At 37.6% G+C, this 20,658-nt stretch overlaps 2 protein-coding genes and 1 long non-coding RNA gene across 3 annotated transcripts; 2 read left to right on the plus strand and 1 right to left on the minus strand.

The window, feature by feature from the left end:
* The first annotated feature begins 379 nt into the window (after nucleotides 1–379).
* Nucleotides 380–6,737, plus strand: LOC121991943 (vesicle-associated protein 1-3-like). Its single transcript, XM_042546030.1, has 8 exons — nucleotides 380–680; nucleotides 960–1,030; nucleotides 2,102–2,183; nucleotides 2,287–2,402; nucleotides 2,492–2,650; nucleotides 3,138–3,179; nucleotides 4,171–4,248; nucleotides 6,420–6,737. The coding sequence occupies exons 1-8, from the start codon at nucleotides 629–631 to the stop codon at nucleotides 6,528–6,530; spliced, it is 711 nt and encodes a 236-aa protein (XP_042401964.1). The 5' UTR covers nucleotides 380–628; the 3' UTR covers nucleotides 6,531–6,737.
* Nucleotides 6,738–8,199: 1,462 nt separating this feature from the next.
* Nucleotides 8,200–10,466, plus strand: LOC121991944. The gene is made up of 2 exons (XR_006114777.1): nucleotides 8,200–8,531; nucleotides 10,088–10,466. It is a non-coding gene; the product is annotated as an uncharacterized LOC121991944 (long non-coding RNA).
* A 555-nt stretch (nucleotides 10,467–11,021) lies between these two features.
* On the minus strand, nucleotides 11,022–20,416 carry LOC121991945 (DNA-directed RNA polymerase II subunit RPB2-like). Its single transcript, XM_042546031.1, has 25 exons — nucleotides 19,860–20,416; nucleotides 18,699–18,920; nucleotides 18,314–18,604; nucleotides 18,014–18,211; nucleotides 17,451–17,515; nucleotides 17,296–17,382; nucleotides 17,101–17,221; nucleotides 16,976–17,020; nucleotides 16,759–16,896; nucleotides 16,583–16,655; nucleotides 16,407–16,483; nucleotides 16,144–16,251; nucleotides 15,912–16,028; nucleotides 15,096–15,251; nucleotides 14,912–15,013; nucleotides 14,437–14,562; nucleotides 14,204–14,281; nucleotides 14,021–14,116; nucleotides 13,826–13,941; nucleotides 13,671–13,740; nucleotides 13,545–13,598; nucleotides 13,285–13,428; nucleotides 12,808–13,107; nucleotides 12,294–12,716; nucleotides 11,022–11,509 (listed from the first exon to the last, which is right to left on the minus strand). Exons 1-25 carry the CDS (start codon nucleotides 20,091–20,093, stop codon nucleotides 11,396–11,398), a joined length of 3,555 nt encoding a protein of 1,184 aa, XP_042401965.1. The 5' UTR covers nucleotides 20,094–20,416; the 3' UTR covers nucleotides 11,022–11,395.
* Nucleotides 20,417–20,658: the final 242 nt, after the last annotated feature.

The raw sequence follows: 20,658 nt of genomic DNA on the forward strand, positions 1-20,658 counted from the left end.
GTATGATTCTACGATCCGATCCTGACCGATCCGATTCTTATCCTAAATCGATTCTGCGTAGAATCGTGATTCTACAAACTATGATTCAAACTGTAGTATAAACTTAAATTTAGAGAATTATAAGGGAATTCGACGTAAATGGTATTTTTTTTAACAATAAATATAAAATTTAGAATAATAATTAATTTTACCTAAGCGGTGGAGATACTGTGATTCTTTTAAAAAAATATGAAGTAAACATTACGGAACACTTTTATAAATCACCCTGATACAAATGATATTATCAATGTAGGACAATTAAAATCCGCCCTTAGGGGTATTTTCGTCCATAGGGGTAAAAAGCGATTTAATCACCCACCACCTCCGCCAGCCCGGGGTGTTTTCGTCGTGAGAATTGTTGGAGGAGATAAGAGAGCGACTATTATTAGGACTGCGACTGAGGAAGAGAGTGAGAGGGCGAGAGGGATCTGCGCTCCTCCAAAATCGAACTTTTCCTCTCTGAGATCCCTTCGTTGTACCAATCTCCTGGTTCTACACATTCAATTTGTAAGGAGGCAACGAATCGTAAGCAGAGGTGGAGAAAATTTTCCAGATCCGTCGTAAAGTAGATCTGAAGGTGTGAGGAAAAATGAGCGAAGGAGGGTTCCTGGAAATCGAGCCTAAGGAGCTCAAGTTCGTTTGTAAGTCCTACATTTCCCTTTTCTCCTCCTCGATCGATAGATCCATGTTTTCTGTGTGTTTTACGCGGTTTGGCTTTCTTTCTGGACGGTGTGAGGTTGGAGTCGCGTTCGATCTTAAACTTGCTTAATGGTTCGCATTTGATCCTCGAAAGTCCTCTTTTTTGATGATCGTGCATGATGATTGTGGATTGTTTTGTTTGGCTTCTTGGGTGGACTGTTTGATCGCAAAGAATTCAGTTAGTTTGCTAACAAATTTTTTGCTGGTTGTGGATCGAGCAGTTGAGTTGAAGAAGCAGAGCTCATGTTCCCTGCAACTAATTAACAAGACAGATCAGTATGTTGCCTTTAAGGTATTTCTTTTCTCCTTTTTATTGCATTATTACATCTATGGCATTTCTACATGCTTGGTAAAAGAAAAGCATTTTATCAAATTTATTTTCTCCATTTATTGCATTATTATATCTGCCTCACCTCCTTTGTGCACAATCAGAAAATGAGTGTTTTAACGCGCTCCTGGTTTTGTGTAAATCTTGTTGGTTCTTCACCATATCATGATCCAGTTTGTTTTAACAAGATTATTCTTGATTTTCAACTTCCCTCTCAAACTCATGATTTATGGATAACAAAATAATTTTTTTGATCGTCTTCCAACCTAAGATGGTCAAAGTAGGATCTTTTTCATCTTAGTCTGGCAAGTTGCTCTGCAAATCAGCTTGCATGTGGCATTTGGAAAAAATAACTAATTTTTCAGCACCTTCTAATTTAATATCCTCAATTTGGGGTCTCTCACAGCTTAAGTTCCTTAAACTAGGGTCTTGACTTTGCAAGTTGATTTCAAATCTACTTGCATGGTGAAAAACTATTAACTTGTAATATGATATTCATTCAAATCTAATTGTTTGAGTTTTTTGTTAACCACAAAAAATTGTCATCTCAATATAAATCATTTATTGGTCATGCTAAAGCCATTATATGCTTCGGTTGTTACATTCATGTATATGAATCACCATACATTTATTTCTTCACCACATGTAATATCTAGTCGAACTGTATCATTTGTAAACAAGATTAGTGGGCATTGTCTATTTTTTCATCATGCAAGTAGATTTGCAAATCAATTTATGGGTTTAAGTCCATAACTTCATGCACAAATTGAGGTGTGATCCCAATTTAGATTCATGGGTGCTCAAGATAATCTAACTTTTCTTTAAAAATTACGCTGCTGATTCTCAAATCAATTTGTCGTTTCAAAACCAATATCAATATTGAAAAAAATTAAGTTGGGGCATGTATGGTAAAAAATAGCACGAGGAGCATGGTTTAATCATTAATGAGTGCAGGGGCTTGAATTGGTAAAGTGCCAAAAACAAGAGAAGGATATGTTGATAGATATTGATCATTGTTTTTGTCCTGCATTATAGGTTAAAACAACCAATCCAAAGAAATATTGTGTTCGCCCCAACACAGGGATTGTCTTACCTAGGGCAACCTGTGATGTCACAGGTACCCCTTAATTCTTGATTTGGTTGGGAATGTTAGATAAACTTTCATTGTTTTCATCATTCAATCTTACTACTGCTTATATCCTTCATGCTCGATGCTTTAGTCACAATGCAAGCTCAAAAGGAAGCCCCACCTGACATGCAATGCAAAGATAAGTTCCTACTTCAGAGTGTTATCACGGAGCATGGTGCAGAAACCAAGGATGTAACCCCTGAAATGGTAGTTCATTGCCATATAAATGTATATCTTTTGTGTGTATCTTTATTTTAGGACAGTAACTAGAATTGATTATAAATTCAAATTGTCAGTTCAATAAAGAACCTGGTAAGGTTGTAGAGGAGTTCAAGTTGCGGGTAGTTTATGTTCTTTCTAGTCCACCCTCGCCTGTGCCTGAGGAAGCAGAAGAAGGATCTTCACCAAGGTCATCAACATTTGAAAATGGGGCTCAAAGTTTTCAACATGATTCAGTAAGTACAATGATACCAGTCCATAACTGAACTGCATTAGCACAAATGTTTCTTTCTTTAGGGCCTGTTTACTCGGTGGGAGAGGAGAGTAGCATGCGGAGTCACTCTCTGCTTGCTGTTTACCTGTGTGATTTGAGCAGAGGATGGAGTGAGTAGTACTCTGAGGCAGAGCCATTTTTTGGCGCCAAATTCGTCCCCTAATTTTGAAGGGAGAAGAAGAGAAAAGGTGGATGAGAGAAATGACAAATTTATTCCTTTTCAACTTTACATAATAATATTAGGTACTTAGGGTATTTTTATCTATTCCACCTAGCTTTCCTCTCCACTTTCTTTGTGCTTGTAAACAAGGTCGGAGGAGATCAAATCTGTTCCCTCCTCTCCTCTCCTCTCCTTTCCGAGGATGTAAATTCTAAATAGAACCTTAATGATGCATACTCAAAGTGTTTTATATGTTGCTTAGTTTATTTGGTTCCTACACAAATTTCAGGAAACTAGATCACATGAACCCCCAAAGGAGAAGTCATCAGAGGTAATTTCTTTCTCCCTTTGCTTTTATATGTTTTGGCATCAAACTGATAGAAACTAAGCTAATATTAGAACAATATAAATTGCCAAATACAATCAGATACCATGTTGCATAGAGGTTTACAAGTGATTTGTTAATATAAAAAACGAGAAAAAAAATAAGTGACTTGATAAAATTTAAAAATCTCGAACTTTCTGTTGCCTCATCCAGTCCTTTTTGGCCGATCTTTTCTGATTTGTTATTCTTTAACACAAAGCTCCTCAAAACTGGCTTCTAATAATGAGCCACATAAAAAATGAACAAATTTGACTTTTAAAAAAGAAGTAACCTGAATTTTCCTTGGCCCTGAATTATTATCTTTTTTATTATTTCTAAAATGTAATGTTGAGGAGTATCAGGTCTAGCAGTGCAAATTCTTATGATTTTACAGATTCAGTGTCCTCTGAATCACTTAGTTGTTTGATCCATGGCATGGTTGCATCTTGATGCTCATCTACTTCTTTGAGTTAGTCTCTATCATTTCAGCATCGTGTCTGGTTAAGTGAATCTTATTGTTTAATGATTACATAACAAGACTAAAGATGTGCATCAATTTACTTGACATCCAAGGTTAGAACTAAGTTTAGGTTTTTCATAGATTTAGTGTCAAACACATGGCTTCTCAGTTATGATTTACTTTTGTTTGACTGGGCTTCCCAAATCTCTTATGTCCATTGTGAGTTTATCTGACAATGTGTCTAGTTCAATGCATAAATGGTTAGCTTGTTGATGGCTTGATAGTAATACATGTTGGGAGCCTACATTTTTATGTTTAAGTGCTTTGACCACCAAATGTAAACACTTTTATCTATGAAATAAAATAGTTTTGGATTTAGTTCTCTTGACATTCTTATTTCATATGCTATTATTAGTAAAACCCCTAGACATGTTTTTTTCTTTTATTTTATCTAGTAGAGTTGTATGACAATAGCTTATCTTTGTTTGCCACATGCAGACATTGGCTATGATCTCAAAATTGACTGAAGAAAAAAATTCTGCCATTCAATATAACCAGAAACTCAGACAAGAACTGGTATGCAGTTTTCTGCATGCAAATGCATTTTACTCTTTTAAGTGTGTTATTTGGCTTTAATTCTGCAGATTATCATTTAAGTCACAATGAAAATATGGGGGACTAGTCTGGTGACTGCAACCTTTGATTCTTTATTATTTCTGTTATAGGTTTTCTTCATATGCTTCCATTTCAAAGTTCATTGTATACCCAAATTCATTGCACTGAATTAGGGCTTCTGTATTTGACAATATCCGAATGAGAGACTCTCTCGCAATCCACTGCGTCGAAGAATTGAACTACCCCTTCTTACAAGTTGCTTTTTACCAAGTTGTCTGGTGAAATAGTTTCATGACCGTTTTCCCTCATTTTATGTTATCATTATCACAATTTAATATGCTTTGGGTATTGGTACCACCTAGATCAATTTTAGCACAACTTCAATTTAAAATGGCTGAATCGAGAATTTTTTAATAGAGGGGCCCAAATTTGGAATTCTTCATTAGTGGAGGCCTATCTATTGATCTAGATATTTCCAAGAAACTATCTCCATCCAAAGATGATAATTCATATTCTCAGTAGAACACTCATTAACACTGGAACATCCGTTCAGTGCCTGAAAGCTTTGCCACTCAAAGCGACCTACATATTCCAAAGGTATAAGCATATAATGTCAGAAAAGAGGTAAGCTAAAAATGTCAGCCAAATAGGAGAGCTCTCGGATCAGGAAGGCAAGATAGTGCTAGATAGAAAGCCAACAACAAAACAGGAAGAGAAGAGGCTAGTGAATGCCATTATCTGAGGAGAAGGTGGACTTAAGGTGGCTTCCCTATTTTAGGGAAGAGATATGTGAGGGGATCCAAGCATTGCACATTTATTGTTGATGCTAGATGAAGTTTGGAAGCTACATAAAATGGGACAAGTTTAATTAGTTTAGCTTCATTTAGTGGTCTGTAATAAAAAAAATTAAAATACAACAGGATGTCTATTGTGTGGTGGATGAGAGCAACTCAAGCCAAACATACACATACTTGATTAAGGTGGCAGCAGTTTGGTGCAGAAAGGTTGTCCAACATGTATTCCCTTACCTTTTCAGATACCTCTTACAGATTATTCAAGAAGTCAAATTAGCTATATTATTTCGAGTTAGATATGGATATGCAACACGAGTATATCTAATGATTTTTCATGCAATCAATAAGGGTATTAGATGTCTACTCGGAACATCCCTAGAATATTTTTCTAGATTTCTCCAGCTGTATATATCAATTCTAAGGTGATTATAAGGAAAACAACAATAAAAAATTTAGATCTCTAAAACCGTGATTTCAAGTGCTCATCAGTAGGAAGTTATTCTAGATTAAGTTATTGGTATTCCTAGTATAGTTTGATTGTGTACTGAAACATATCATTCCAGTACTTGGCCAATTTCAAGACCATGCCAACATAGATAAATGTTATTGTGAAAATCACATTAACATTATTTTACTTGTGCCAACCATGATAGGCCTGTCTCAGTCAGTATCATTTCGAACCAACCAAGACAGCAAATTTCTATTTGCCTTATCCTTTGATTTGGTTTGTCAGCCATGGAAAGAGGTAAAACACTAAGGACTGTGAACTCCAAATTGAACACCAACAACTGCAAAGAAGAAAAGTGATGTTGAATTCAAAGAAACTGAGATGTAGTCATTCATATAGTTGCTCATCTTTTTCTAGTCATGTGGCTCTATTTTAACTGTCAGTGCTTAATCCACATATATTTGTGGGCAAACATGTGAATTCCTAAGAGCATACTTTAAGGAATCTTTATAGAATGCTATTAGAATCAATACTCTCATGAATTATGCAATACTGGTTTTCTATTAGTAAAGTACAAATGACTGTAAAATTGGTGCATTTTTATAATTTGTTACTCTAAATTTGATTCAATTGACTGTAAAATTGGTACAGTGGCATTTTATAAACAAGCTAAATGGTAGAGAATTATAAGATGAAAATGTTACTTGGTCTCGATAAGCTTTGAACTATGGCAAAACATGTCTAGTGTTAGCATGGCTTAGCCTCAAAAAAACCCACCACTCCGGTCGCAGCCAAAATGTCAACATAGAATTTTCCCATTATTCCCCGTTGATCACCACATACTTTTTTCTCGAGATACTAACGTTCCTATGATGTTTCTATAATGACAGGATTTACTAAGGAAAGAATGCAGCATGCACCAAGGTGGCTTCAGCATTACACTTGTTGTGTTGGTGGGATTGCTCGGTGCTCTTATTGGCTACATAATCAAGAAGTCATAGGACACACTTCTCCCATTGCTTCTCCAACTCGATGGCATTTATTTGTTCTTCTGATCAAACCGGGGACTCCTATCAATCATAACTTATCTAGTAATCTTGTTGTAGTCATTTATTTGGATTGTGTTCTTCATTATGCTATAGACTGAAATACCTTTACTGGAGGTAAAGACCTCAAAATACATAGTTTCTGGGGCTTGTTTAAGCTTACCTTTGACTCTTGCTCGATGCTGTTCCCTTTGAGTTGGGAAAAAAAACCCGGAGTGTGTTTCACTTTGTTTAGCATAGCACAAGGTGGATATTTTCTTACATTTCAGCACTTCTACCTCTTTCTTCCGTAAGAGATCTACTAATGGTGCCCTGTTTGATTAAAAAAATATTTAGACAGTGTTTAGCAATAGTTATATCACCCAATGTTCTGATTCATTTGGTTCACAGAATGCAGGGGCATAAATGAGCTGAATCGAGTTGGATTGTGTTCGAGTTTGCTCATGTTTTTAGTAAGCTTGGATAAACTTGTTTATTAAGAATCTAATTGAGCTTAAACCCAGCTCTGTAAACTTGGCAGCAATCGATATTACATGGGACATAATTTCATAATCAGCTCGACCGTATGACTACGATTTTATGGTTAGCTCATTCACTTGGCTGTGATTTCGCAGTCGCCTCCTCGAGTTGGTTTGATTCAGTTAAACTGTAGCAAAAAGGAGGGCGATTTATTAATTTTGAAAAGGTAGGGCGGTGATTTGGGCAATTGAATATTTGGGTGGAAATAAATCAAGTTGTTCGCGAGTTATTCGGATCTCGATTCGAAAAAAAATTCATTCGATAAGTTAATGAGCCGAATTTGAGCTTGATTTCGAGCTCAAAAAAATTATCGAGCTGAGCTCGAGCTAAATAGTATTTAGTTCATGAACTTGTGAACATATTTGTTAAGAGGTTCGCGAATATATTCGTTAAAAGGTTCACAAACATATTCATTAAGAGATTCGTAATTAAAGTTTGAATCAAACTTGAGCCGAGCTCGAATTTAAAGGATAGCAAACTGAGCCTGAATTTGAGCCCTTACTGTTTGGCTGGGTCAGGCCGGATCCTCTGAACCACTTTTGCGATCGCTCTCTTTGCATGTATTGATGGGGATGCATGATCCCCACTTATAAAATATGTGAGGACCATGCATCTCCACCAATGCATGGAAAGGGAGTATTCTCTGGACCGTAAAAAGCGGTCCAGAGGATCTCCTCTCCAGCTGGGCTCGATTTAAATGAGCACAAATCTCTTGAACCACTTTTTTGTGGTTCAAGGGATGTGTCACTCGTATTTTCGGCCGGATCGTGGCCGCGATCCGGTCGTAAATTGTTGCGATCTCTTTTTGGGTTCATCATCCCCATCAGGTTATAGTGTTTGTTTGGAGCGGACAGCCTCCGGTGGTGGATAAGTGACCAGATTACTGAGTGCTGAGCAAGGGTATCCTCCGGACAGTCTCCGGCCATCCGCTCTGAACAACAATTATAATATGATGGGACGATGAACTTAAAAAGAAATCATAATCATTTATGATCGGATCAAGCCACGATCCGACCATAAATATAAATGACCACATCTCCTAGGTCAGAAAAAGTGGTCCAGCCTCGGTTTAAATACACCCGTGCAGTGGTGGTTCAGTGGATTGCCTTGTGTTATATATAAGGCCTCAGATGGCAAGGGTAGACCTAAAGTCGACCGGTCGAGCTGAGTGTCGGTGAAGGAAGAAGCAGCAGCGATGAAGCAGCCGCCGGCGTCGTCGTACTTGTACAACCAGCAGCAGGATGAGGAAATCGAGGAGGCGGCGGGCGTGTCTATCGGCATGGAGATTGATGACTCCGACCCCGTCGACATCCTCGCCGACTTCGATCGCCAGCAGCCTCCCGTCGACGTCGACTTCTTCAACTCCTTTGAGGACGATTTCGACGATCAGGATCTCGCCTGACCGCATTCCTCCCCTCTCGCCCTCTTTCGCTTCTGGTATTTTCCGCCTTTCTATTTCTCGATTGGGGAATCACTTTGTTCGCACGCTAGGGTTTCTATTTTCGCTTTAGCTGCGTCGATGCCATCTTGTTGCATGACTGCGGGCATATAATTGCTAGATGGGGAACTTTTGTTTGGTTGTTAGATTTTGCAGTAGCAAGCATTTTTATGAGATTACCTTTCCTACTTCCAGTGGTTAACTACTCTGAATTCGTGATTGTGAATATACAATTGCTCATGTTTGCTTGGTGGTTAGGTTTGTTGGGTGTTAGAAATCATGGTCTAATTTTTTTTAATGTTGAAATTTGAATACATTTTGCTTAAGTATTGATGAATGATCTCACAATTGCTAACATGTAGTTGCTGAAGATCTGATTGTTTGACTGTTTACAGTTATCAGGAAGCTAGGAAGCATGTTGTGAGACTTAATAGTGGTGAAATTTTGGATTATCTTCATTTCACAGGCGATGTTTGTACAACATATCTTGTGATCATTGAACATATACTCTCTTCATGGAAAACCTGTTGATTTTGCTGTTATGGTTTGTCGAATTGAGTTATTGTGTTAAGATTACATTTTAGTCAGTAATTTGGATACCTTTCATTTAGAGTTGGAATGGATGCAATCTTATTGCATGATAGTGAGCATACAATTGCCCACTGGAGTCTGTTTGTTAGGTTGCTTGGGGTTTTGCTGCAAGTAAGCATGGTGTGAGACATTAGCAGGGAAATTTGAAGATTTTGCCTGTGTTGTGATGGATATAATCTCATGGCATGATTCATTTGTTTCTGAACAGTAGATGGAAGGATCGAACCCTTTGCCACATTACATAAATGTTCAACTCAAAGAGTTGAGAGTGTGAGCGAGAGAGTATTTGTTGGAATGTCCCAATTTGTGCAAGAAACCTGGGCTATGCCAAAAATGGCTCATGCACCACGTGCTATGAAGCAAAACTACTTAGATGTCTATTTGATCATATATATGGTTCCCTTTAAAATCTACCTAGCCGCCTCATTATGTAGCTTAAGCAGGGGCTTTTTAGAACTGTGATAAGGGTTTATCATCACATTGAAACTTTTAAAATTTTGTTTCCTGTCAAAGTTTCGATCATTGAAAAAACACTTTCAATGAAGGATTCATCTGCTCCCATTCCATGAGTATTAGAACTTCCCATATCCTGGTCTGCAAGCAGGACAAAGGATCTCAATCTTGCCAATCAACACAAAATGAAATTTAAAAACCATGACCTGTCCTATTTCCTTCTCGCTTTTTCTTCATAGTTATGGAAGTTGATCATCGGATGCCTTTCAAAGCAGCTGCTTCTTCAAACTCTAAGGCTGTTTTTCTATTTGCTTTATTAAATTTTATTGTACATAATTTTTGATACAATTGCTGATGATGGTACAAAATTGGAATAATTATTTCTTTATGCACCATTGTTTTAATGCTGATCCTGGAGATATAATTTTATGTGTTTTATTTTCACTCGGTATGTTATGATCAGCATCTGATCCTTCGACTCATCACTGACAATGTGATTTTGGTGCCTCAGCTCTTTGGGACTGCGAGCATAGTAAAGAAGCAAGCCATGGAATCCTTCAACAGCTTATTTCTTGTGTCAATTTCCTTTAGTACGAGTCTGTTTTTCGCATCGTGCTGCCATGGACACGAATGCTCATCAGCTGCTATGTCGAGTTGGTGAGACATAGTTTGAGCAATTATAATTGCGTATCAACTGTAATGAAGACTGAACTTAAGACCCCCAAACCTATCGTCGATCATGTGCTTGGTCGAGAGGGTCCTGTTATAGTCTTGTCTGATTGGGCAGATGGAATTTTAGCCGTTTGATAGATTAACAATCAACGGCTAAGATTTGGCTGATGGCTATCAAACCGAGGGCCCCACCATTGGATTTGCGGTTGTTTTGCTCACGATCGCTGCAGAAATTATATCCTTGTGCATTTTTTATTCGTTTTTTTTTTTAATTTGTTTTGATTGTGTTCTTGCATGTTTTGATTTAGCGACCGATATCTCTTTGATGCATTAAACGAGGCATTAAATGGTACGTATAATTTTCAAATTGTTTGTTGTACTTATTTTCGACATGGCATTTTATAAATTTCGTTTCTCCATTCTGTGAGACTGCTATCACCAATATTATTTAAACTAATTATATTATTTTTATTATGTTGATAAACTATTGGTTTTAATATTTTACATCTAAATTTTTTAAAAAGCTGAACGTGTCCATATCATCTGTTTCTAACTTAATCTTTATAAGCATAAATTGCTAACTTAATTAATCTTTTTTTTAAAATTGAACCGTAATCAATCTGGATCTAAACTCAGTCAACATATTTCTCCCTACTAAACTTCTGTTAATTTAAAACATGAAACTCTATTTATGGAAATGGATGAATTTAAATAAAATATTCTGATTAGGATATAAGATGTTTTCTGATAGTAATTAAAATACAACCATCACGTTAAAAACTTGCTAAAATTTTCCAAATAGACTACAAGTTTGTTACATCTTAACATTTTACGAGTACAATCAACCATCCGGGTTCAATATTATCTAAACTTGGATACATCATAATATGTATACTTACAACATAACTCTACCAGTTCCATGGTAGAAAACCGTCTTTCTCCAAGCACGTGCACAAACTTGACTCCAGAGAAAACTATTTTCTCGTTGCAGATAAGCAGAAGCTTAAAGTCACAGGGGTCCCTGTTATTCTGCGGTAACTAAACGTCCACACAATGAGACGCATTGAGCTTGGCATCACATGCTAACGGCTTGAATTATCCAAGTATGGAGATTCTTTAACCGATCATCCAGAGCACCTGATGATTCTCATTTCTTCTTTTGATCTTTAGCTAGCTGCTGTTCTTTGGTGAGCATCCTTGGCGCGATAGCCATGGCCATCAGTTCTTGGAATAGAAGCTTGCACGCATATGGTATGTGTACCTGTATGAGTAGATCAAAATGTATCACTTAAAAAAATATGACTATATTGTTTGAAGAAATAGCATGTTAATCTTCCACGTTAACGAAAAGGAAAGTTTTCCATTTCAACATCGAACAGTTTACCATCTTTTTTCTAAATCCCTCCAGGTTCTCAAACTCTCATCATTTCACCCGCTAACAGCCAACATTCTTACTCTTGCCGTGTTTTCTAAGGTGACATGGTACAAGGGCAGACCCTCTAGTCCACAAAACAGTGGCTCAGGAAATGGACCACTTGCAATTGCGACCGCGACTTGGCCGTAATTAATTGCGATCCTTTCCTGAGTTCACCGTCCCCCTAGGTTTAGCAGCCTGGCGCCGAGCGGTAAGGGCGGCTTTTGGGTGGCCACCCGCCCCGACCCAAACTATAACCTGGGGGGCGGTGAACCCAAGGAGGGATCGCAACTAATTGCGGCCACGATCCGTCTGCAATTACAGGCGATCCATCCCCTGGTCCATTTTTTTTGGACCAGGGGATCTGGCCTACACATGGTACATACCAGCATACCCACTACATCATTATTCCATTAGGAAAACTAATGAAGATCATAATTAAAGTGTGAAACAAAGAGTTTGGAAACTCCATAGGGTGTTTTGATGACTTCAAAATTCCAGAAAGCATATTGAAAAAAATGTAAACCTCAGGGAGCAAAATGAAAACCTCACCAATGGTAGAAGAAAGACGGGAAGAAAATGAACCAACACTTGCAGATACACAATAAAAGACAGGAACAGAGGAACTTACTTGAACAATGTCGGTTTTGTTCTTACACCCTCTGCATTCAAAGGAACTCTTCTTGAGATTGGCAATGGCTACGAGCCCACATTTCTCACACACATGCACCCTGTATGCATCACTTTGGTCAAATAGTCGTTCCTTGAGGAAGTGTGCAGCACCATGGGCAATCATGCAGTCTCGCTCCATCTCTCCGAACCTGAGGCCACCGTCTCGAGAACGTCCTTCCGCAGGCTGCCTTGTCAGAATTTGCACAGGTCCACGCCCTCGAGAATGGATCTTGTCATCGACCATGTGTTTCAATCTCTGGTAATAGGTAGGACCAAGGAATATCATGGCAGGCAGCCTTCGTCCTGTATGACCATTATACATGGTTTCAAAACCACGCATTTGATAACCACACTTGTGAAGAGCCTTGCTGATATTGTCAACCTAAAAACAAACATACAAACAAAAAAGATGTATTAATCAAAAGGGATGGCAAATCTTATTTATAGGAACATGTCAATAGATTTTCTCTTACAGTGACATCAGTGAATGGCGTAGCATCACCCTCCTTTCCCATATGAGCAGCAACTTTACCCATGATACATTCAATCAGCTGACCGATGGTCATTCGAGAAGGTATAGCATGCGGGTTCACAATAATGTCAGGGGTAATGCCTTCGACTGTCCATGGCATATCTTCCTGCGTGTATGTCATACCAACAGTTCCCTTCTGACCATGTCGGCTACTAAATTTGTCTCCGATTTGTGGTATCCGCACAGATCGCACCCTCACTTTCACAAACCTCAACCCATCCGCATTTGTAGTTAACAAAACCTGCAAGATGAGACATGCTTAAATTACCACAACTAGACTGCTTGAAGTACAAAGGCTCGTGAATTGTAAAAGATAATCCATCGCTGGAGGCTCGTGAATTGTAAAAGATAATCCATCGCTGGAGGCTCGTGAATTGTAAGACATAATCCATCGCTGGCAGAAAAGTCTTCGAATTACCTGATCCACCATCCCACTCTCACTGTGCCGTAAACTAGTACTATGGTCTCGTCGGGTGTATCTTGAAGCTTGTCCTTGTGAATCGTCTTGAGCAATAGGGCTTGTCTTCCCAATTATAACATCTTCACCTGAGACCCTTGTACCCTGGCATAAAATCATACAAACAAATTTGAAGGTGGCGGAGGTAATGAAGTGGGTAAAACTTAAACTATAAACTGTAAATGGGCACCCTTCCAGATGCACTGGAATATCATACTTACAGGAGGTGCAAGACCATCATCATCCAATTTTTCATAGGAACCATGACGCATGCCCTGAAATTAAGAGAACAACACCATCTCAGATGCAAATTCTTGACCATGGCAAGGAAAATGTGAACTACTAACCATAGTGTTATCCCTATTTGGTTGCCCAAAATCCTCCTTAACAAGAGTTCCCATTTTCTTTTCCTCATCTCTATGACAGGAAAAAGGTCAGCAACATACTGTTCTACGTAATAAGCATTCAAAAGTTTGATGCATCAAGTTTAATTATAACAAACCTGTAGGAACGGAAGAATAAGGATCTGAAGAACCCACGATCTATCGAAGATTGGTTCATGATGACAGAATCTTCTTGGTTATACCCAGAATAACAAGAAATGGCGACAATAGCATTCTAAACAAGGATGACAAATATGAAACCAATACTCAAAGATAAGAGCATGCCTCTTTCAGATGACACGAAAAATTCTTACAATGCCAGCTGGGAGTTGCCTAAAGTGTAAATGTTCCATAGCACGAGTTGTAACGAGTGGCTTCTGAGGGTAGTACAGAACATAAGCTAGTGTGTCCTACACACAAACCCCGACAAATTACCATATGCACCTACACACAAGTCTGTGATTTGGAGGTAACTATAATATTTGAAATATACCAACCATTCTTAATTGATAATTTGTGACGTATATTCCCATGGCTTGTTTACCCATTGCTGATTGATATGTATTACGAGGAGACTGAAACAATTACCAGAAAATTAAAAATAAAATATGTTTAATTGAGCTCCTCTGGTCATGTTCCTATTGAAGTGAGAGCTAGTTCCCATCAATTGGCAGACCAATAGAAATATGTTATCAAATTACCACGACATCAATCAATACAGACAACTCACTTGATTGTGGTCGGGAAAGGGAATGATAGATGCACAAACACCCAATATCAACGAAGGATGGATCTCACAATGAGTGTAAGTATCACAATAAGCCTCCTCGGGATTCTGCCTTGCATTCACAAGATCCTGAAGCAACAGCAATACCAGTTAATAGAAACTTCACACAAGCATTTACAACTCCAGAAGAAACCCTAGTAAATGCCAACTTTTAGTTGAGATATTTATATAACCATCATGAGTATGTTTAAACAGAACAGTTAGCAATCCTCTAAGCACTCCAATGAATGAAAAGGCGAACAAGTTTTTAAAAAAATTACTGTCTCACATAGAAAAGGTCGTGCACTATTATCAATTAGCATTAGCTAACATGATATAATCAATACTTGGGGCCAATAGGCTTAATGTCTTAGCTCTTCGACAAAAAAAATGAACTTGTGTCATAGAAAGACACTTTACAAACTATCTGGGTACTTACATTGATTGTCATTGAAATCATGGTAGTTTCTTCTTCCTCAGTGTCTATGTATTCAATGAATCCTTTAGCAACAAGGTCATGCCAACCTTCCTCAGGAGTTTCCTGTAAAGTGAGATGCATATAATAGTTAACAAAATGAATAGAAACCAAAAATGTTTGACATTTTTCATCGGAATAATATTACCCTCTGTTGCAGTGCTCGAATGTCCTTTTTCTTGATCAAAAGCCTTTGCTTTTCAACAATAAAAAGTGGACGACTGCAGCGACCATAGTCAGTATAAAGGCGCAATTCTTTCAGCGGAATGTCCCGTATGACTCCCACCTCAGTGTTGACATCAATCTGTGAGAATGCATATATTAAAGGCATCAAGCTTCATAAGAGAAAGCATCAATAGCATCGAGTAAAACATAATGTTGAAAGAAAAAATTGCATGTGATCATTATAAAATACTCAGAAGAAACCAAGAAGAAAAGTCAAAGGGGAGAAAGGGAGCAATTTGGAGCTCCTATTTTCTTCCGCTCAAAAATGGCAAACATACTGATGTAACTATGCATATCTTGGGAATGGAAAAATCAAAAAGGTAGTTTGGCAGTTTTTTCTCATTTAGTATTCTTTTCTAAAGGTAGACATAACAAAGAAAATCCCTCTCCTTCCTTACCCCTCCACCCTTTCCTTTTACTCTTACACTCATGTAGATACTCTTAGACCTAATTATATATTTAGAAAATTTTAGTGTTTTTAACACCTTGGGGAGCACAAACAGAACTTACTTATGGTCCTACCTTCTTTGTTTAAACCCCCATATAAAGACCTCTCAAAAAAAAAAAAAAAAGACAAGTGAAAAAGAATTATTTTCTACCTCAAAGTAAAAAAATTTCAAAACCATGATATATGTTAAAAGAACCATAGTTGAAAACACCAACAGCTACAGATGAAATTTTATACGCATGGCCAAATGATATATGACATTGTTGGGAAAGGACAAAAAAGCTATAATACCTGTCTCCTCAATTGTCTTAAGGTTTTAACCAACATCTCTGGGTTTCTGTGAATCCCAACCCAACAGCCATTGACAAAAATTTTTGTTGACTGTGGAATAACAGCCGGAGAGATTTCCTGCAGGAAGTCAAATAAAAAAAGTTAAAGTGAATTAGTGTATTATAGCAGCCCCTAGAATGTTAGACCTGAAATTGACAATATCTGCATATTTTCTGTAACAAGTAGAACTTACCTCAAAGTTCTCAGTACTCCACTCGTCTAAAAACTCCAATATTGGATTTGCAGCAGATCCTACTGTTATGTACACCATTAATGCTAGATTCTTGACAAGGCCACAAGCCTGTGATGACCAGAATGACCAGAATAAATAAGTTAACGGTGAAAACAAGTGTCAAAAACGGAACATGGATAATCAATCACAAGACAATATAGCATGTCATATAATAAATTATAAGGCAACTCTTGATTAGCTGTTTGCACATTTAAAGAAACAACCTGTCCTTCAGGTGTTTCAGCAGGACACATCATGCCCCAGTGAGAATTATGCAACTGACGAGGCTTTGCTAGTTTCCCTGATAACAAAAAAATATCAGTATTAATATAGCAAAAAGAATAGGCAAGTAAAATAACTTTGAAGGATGCTAAAGTTATAATATGGTAATAGGAATCACCTTCACGTCCTATGGGAGAATTTAACCTCCGTAGGTGAGATAGTGTGGATGCATATGTCAATCGATTCAACACCTGATAGTTGAAACATTGATACAATACTGTTACACCAACAAATAGAGCAAAGCTAATACCTAAAGGCAGCGAATTTATATAGGAAAGAATGAAGAGATGGGACCTGTGAAACGCCTGCCCTAGTACCAGCTTGATTAGCCTGTCCCCAATTTCCAGTTGCAAGGGAGTACTTTAGACCACTAGTAATAGTCTTAGCTTTGATTGCAAATTGCAAGTTCACATCCTTTCCATTGTCAACACACTAACACATCAAAAACACAACCAAGTCAGAAATCAGATAATTATAGAAGGATCAAGGACGAGATATGGAGGATTATAACCTTTTGAACATAGGATCTCACATCCCTTGTCAATTTTCTAAAGAGCTACACATGGAAACAAAAGAAACAATTCAACCTCTCAAGTCAATAAAAAATCAACTGATGTAGAAGATACTGAGACAAACCATTCGGAACAAGCCACCAAGCAGAGGACCAGCAAGATCCAGCCTTTTGTTGCCATAGTGATCCCTATCATCTTCTGGTCTTCGTCCAAGGGCGCACAACAATAGACGATGAATGATATATCTATAAGAAAGAGAAAGTATCAATATCCCTATTTTATCACAATTGCTAAGAAGAACAAAGGTAAGAAACCCCACCCAAAGTAATAGGCTTTTTTTGTTTCACAGTATTCACCAACACCAACATGAGGCAACATTTCTTTTTGAAGAATTTCTTTGGCATACCTACAACATGTGAATCACATATTTAGAGAAGCACAACAAAAAAGAACCAAGAAACTAACATATATTACTTGATCCGCTTGTCCCTTGTGACACCAACTGTTGCTCCTCTTTTACCAATATAGTCCAGTGCCACCTACACAAAGGAAGTAAAACTCTTAAATTGCACCCTACAGAATTACATTACACAAGCAAACAAACAAACAAATACTGTAAGATTGATCCTAAACTCGCAAAATACAAGGTGACTGCTGGTTTGTTGCCATAATGTTACATACATGTGAAACTGTTTAGTTCAGCTACGAAAGTACCAACTTTCACATCAGCCCCTCATTTCTTGGAGATAATAATAAACAATTCAAAGCATGATGTGCCAAGAAACTCCAGAAAATTTTTGTTGGTGAAAGAACTTTCTTTCCACTGTAAAAGTATAATTGCATCTACTACACAAGAGTATGATGTCAGCAAAAGAAATAAATATATCCTTCAGGATTAGCTAAGCCCTTCATTTGTAACCAAATACCAGACGTTAGCATATACATGGATAAAAAGAAACTAGCATTAATCTAATAAAGCAGGGACACAAAATCAATTACCAAAACAAACAAAAAGAGATTGGAACTTGACAAATTACCTGTTGGTTCTGAATAACAAATGCTTCCTCGAGGGAGGGTCTCAGCAATTCCATCATTTGAGAATCAGAAAATTCATAGCATATGTGTTCGAGTATATCCTTATCAGCAACAAAACCTAATGCCCGGAAGATAATTATTATAGGGATATCAGCTCGGATATAGGGGAGAGTCGCTCGAATGTATTGTCCAGATGAACCCTGTTGGACAAAACATAAGAATCAACATGCAGTTTTAAGTAAAATGAAAAAAAAATACAAATGCAGGAAGAAAAAAAAAGGAAATACATGTAAAAGAGTTACCCCTTTTGCACTTGCACGAGAAAGCATGCGGACAAACATGCTGCTTGCTGGCCTGTTTTGGTTCTCAGCCATAGACCTAACTTCAGCTACATAAGCAAACTTGTTTGGCTGCCTTTTCTTAAATACATATACATGATTGGTGCTCATCTTTTCCTGTGCAATAAGCACCTTTTCACTTCCATTGATGATGAAATATCCTCCTTGATCATAAGGACACTCCCCAAGTTCAGTGAGATCCTTCTCAGAGTTCTGATACAAAGTGCAATAACTGGACCGGAGCATTATAGGCACCTGCAAGAAAAATAATAGACAAGATGAATAAAATAATCAACGCCCATGGAAAAAAATATGAAACAAAATGTTTTGATCAATGAATATATTTTACCTTTCCGATAAACACTTTTGCAAAATCTTGAGTCTCTGTCACTTCTTCACAATCATGACCCTTCTTTATAATTCTTTTAGTGACGTCAACATACAATGGAGCAGAATAAGTCAAGTTCCTCAATCTTGCTGCTTTTGGGAATAATGTAGCAGTTTCACCATCAGACTCTGTCATCATAGGCCTGCTCAAATATATCTGCCCAAAGCTTATCTTATAAATAGTCTGCAAAAAAAAACATAACATAGCTCAGCAAATTGAAAAAGGCCTAAGAACTCACTAATTTCCAGAGATAGACTAATAATCCAGAAGATAACAACCAGAAGAGATATATCCAATTGCAGTTTGCTTAAAGCAACTTAGTCATGTATGATTTTGAACCGAGATGCTATCTAAATCATATTCAAGATAAATCTCATTAGTGCATGTTATCTGCTCATGATATTGTATAATTTTATGAGAATAAATAGATCAAATTCAATGCTTGAATTGTAGAGAAGCTTTCAAAAAGTAAAGATTTCAATTTAGCAGAACTAAAACTGAATATATCAGAAATGTATTTCCAATCATACAAAAATAATTCTGAGAATACTTATGATGAATGAACATGAAATTCTTCTCAGTAAGAGTTCAAGATATCCTAGAAAATATTATTTGATAAGAAGATATTGATGACACAGTCATTAGGAAAATTAAGGTAGGTGGTTGAAATGGAAGGAGCTTGTTGAGTTTTGTGCTTAAAAGGAAATTTTAAGCGATTGTGAAATGGCATGTCATACTTTATAGAATGGATGTTGTCCAAGGAAGAAACATATACACACATATATAAATAAAATAATTTTTAAAACAAATAATGATGAGAATTTCAAGATGGGCGTGCACATGAAACAAAAAATATTGATGTCCAAGAGAAATTAGATTTAGCTCCAATGTGTGGTTAAATAAGAACACCAGATCTTTAATCCAACCAGATCTTCTACTCAACTCCCTCAGCTAATATTCAATCCAATTCTGAAGGCCTCTAAGAACACCAGATCTTTAATCCAACCACATGTTTACTTCTTGAACCCTGATATCGATCAGCCACTACACCCACTTATCCTGTTAATTGAGCTACTTAGAGGAGCCACCAAGAAGCAATCGAACGGCCAAACAAGGGTAGACCTCGATGAAGTCAGACTGGCGGCCCGGGTTATGCTGGGACTCGGGGCGGATCTCAATGTCCGAGGACTCATCCACGATCTCCTGCATAGTGTTCTGGATGAACTCGTCGAAGGAGTCCAGCTGCTGCCGCACAAGACCCTTCTCCTCGAAGTAGGCGCTGATCACCGCCCAGGCGTCCTCCTGGGTGATGTCGTCGTCATCGTCGTTGTCCATCATTGCATAGTCGTCCTCCATATCGCCGTCTGACCTCGACCCTCACGCCGTTCCAAAATTCCGGAAAATGACTTGGCTCTGTTCTCGGACGTTTTAACGGCAAAAGAACGGCTCGGAAACGGCCAGAACAGAACGGCAGCCCTTTTCTCCAGCGGCGGCTCACGGCGGTAGGCTGCCGCGATGGGAAAGAACGAGAAGTGCCAGCCGACGGTGAAACCTGCGGTGCGCCAGGAAGGAGGAAAACAAACTGGGAAATTGTTTGCGGCGGCCGGTAATGATTCCCGTCCGCTACTAGCGAGCGACTCGACTTGGACGCGGCGGCGCTGGGCGCAGTTGAAACCTAGTTTTTAATATAAATTAGATATTAATAAATCAAATTAATTCCCATCAATAATTTAATAAAATCTAATCAACTTAGGAATATTCTATAAAATCTGTTTAAAATTTGAAAATTTCTAAATAAATTCTATATATTCATATTTATTTATTTTAATTAACTTATGATTATTAATCAAATTATTATTATTAAAAATAATTTGATTATTAAACTTATTTAAATAGAATTTTAAATGAAAAATTATATATA

This window comes from Zingiber officinale, chromosome 6B (assembly GCF_018446385.1).
Source record: "Zingiber officinale cultivar Zhangliang chromosome 6B, Zo_v1.1, whole genome shotgun sequence".
In the NCBI taxonomy this organism is placed as follows: Eukaryota; Viridiplantae; Streptophyta; class Magnoliopsida; order Zingiberales; family Zingiberaceae; genus Zingiber; species Zingiber officinale.

Coding starts and splice junctions, on each gene's coding strand:
- LOC121991945 (XM_042546031.1), bottom strand. CDS start 20,093: ATGGAGGACGACTATGCAATGATGGACAACGACGATGACGACGACATC. Junction 16,029..16,143: donor GGAGTACTGAGAACTTTGAG/GTAAGTTCTACT, acceptor GACTTCCTGCAG/GAAATCTCTCCGGCTGTTAT. Junction 13,942..14,020: donor GGCAACTCCCAGCTGGCATT/GTAAGAATTTTT, acceptor ATCCTTGTTTAG/AATGCTATTGTCGCCATTTC.
- LOC121991943 (XM_042546030.1), top strand. CDS start 629: ATGAGCGAAGGAGGGTTCCTGGAAATCGAGCCTAAGGAGCTCAAGTTC. Junction 3,180..4,170: donor CAAAGGAGAAGTCATCAGAG/GTAATTTCTTTC, acceptor TGCCACATGCAG/ACATTGGCTATGATCTCAAA. Junction 4,249..6,419: donor AGAAACTCAGACAAGAACTG/GTATGCAGTTTT, acceptor CTATAATGACAG/GATTTACTAAGGAAAGAATG.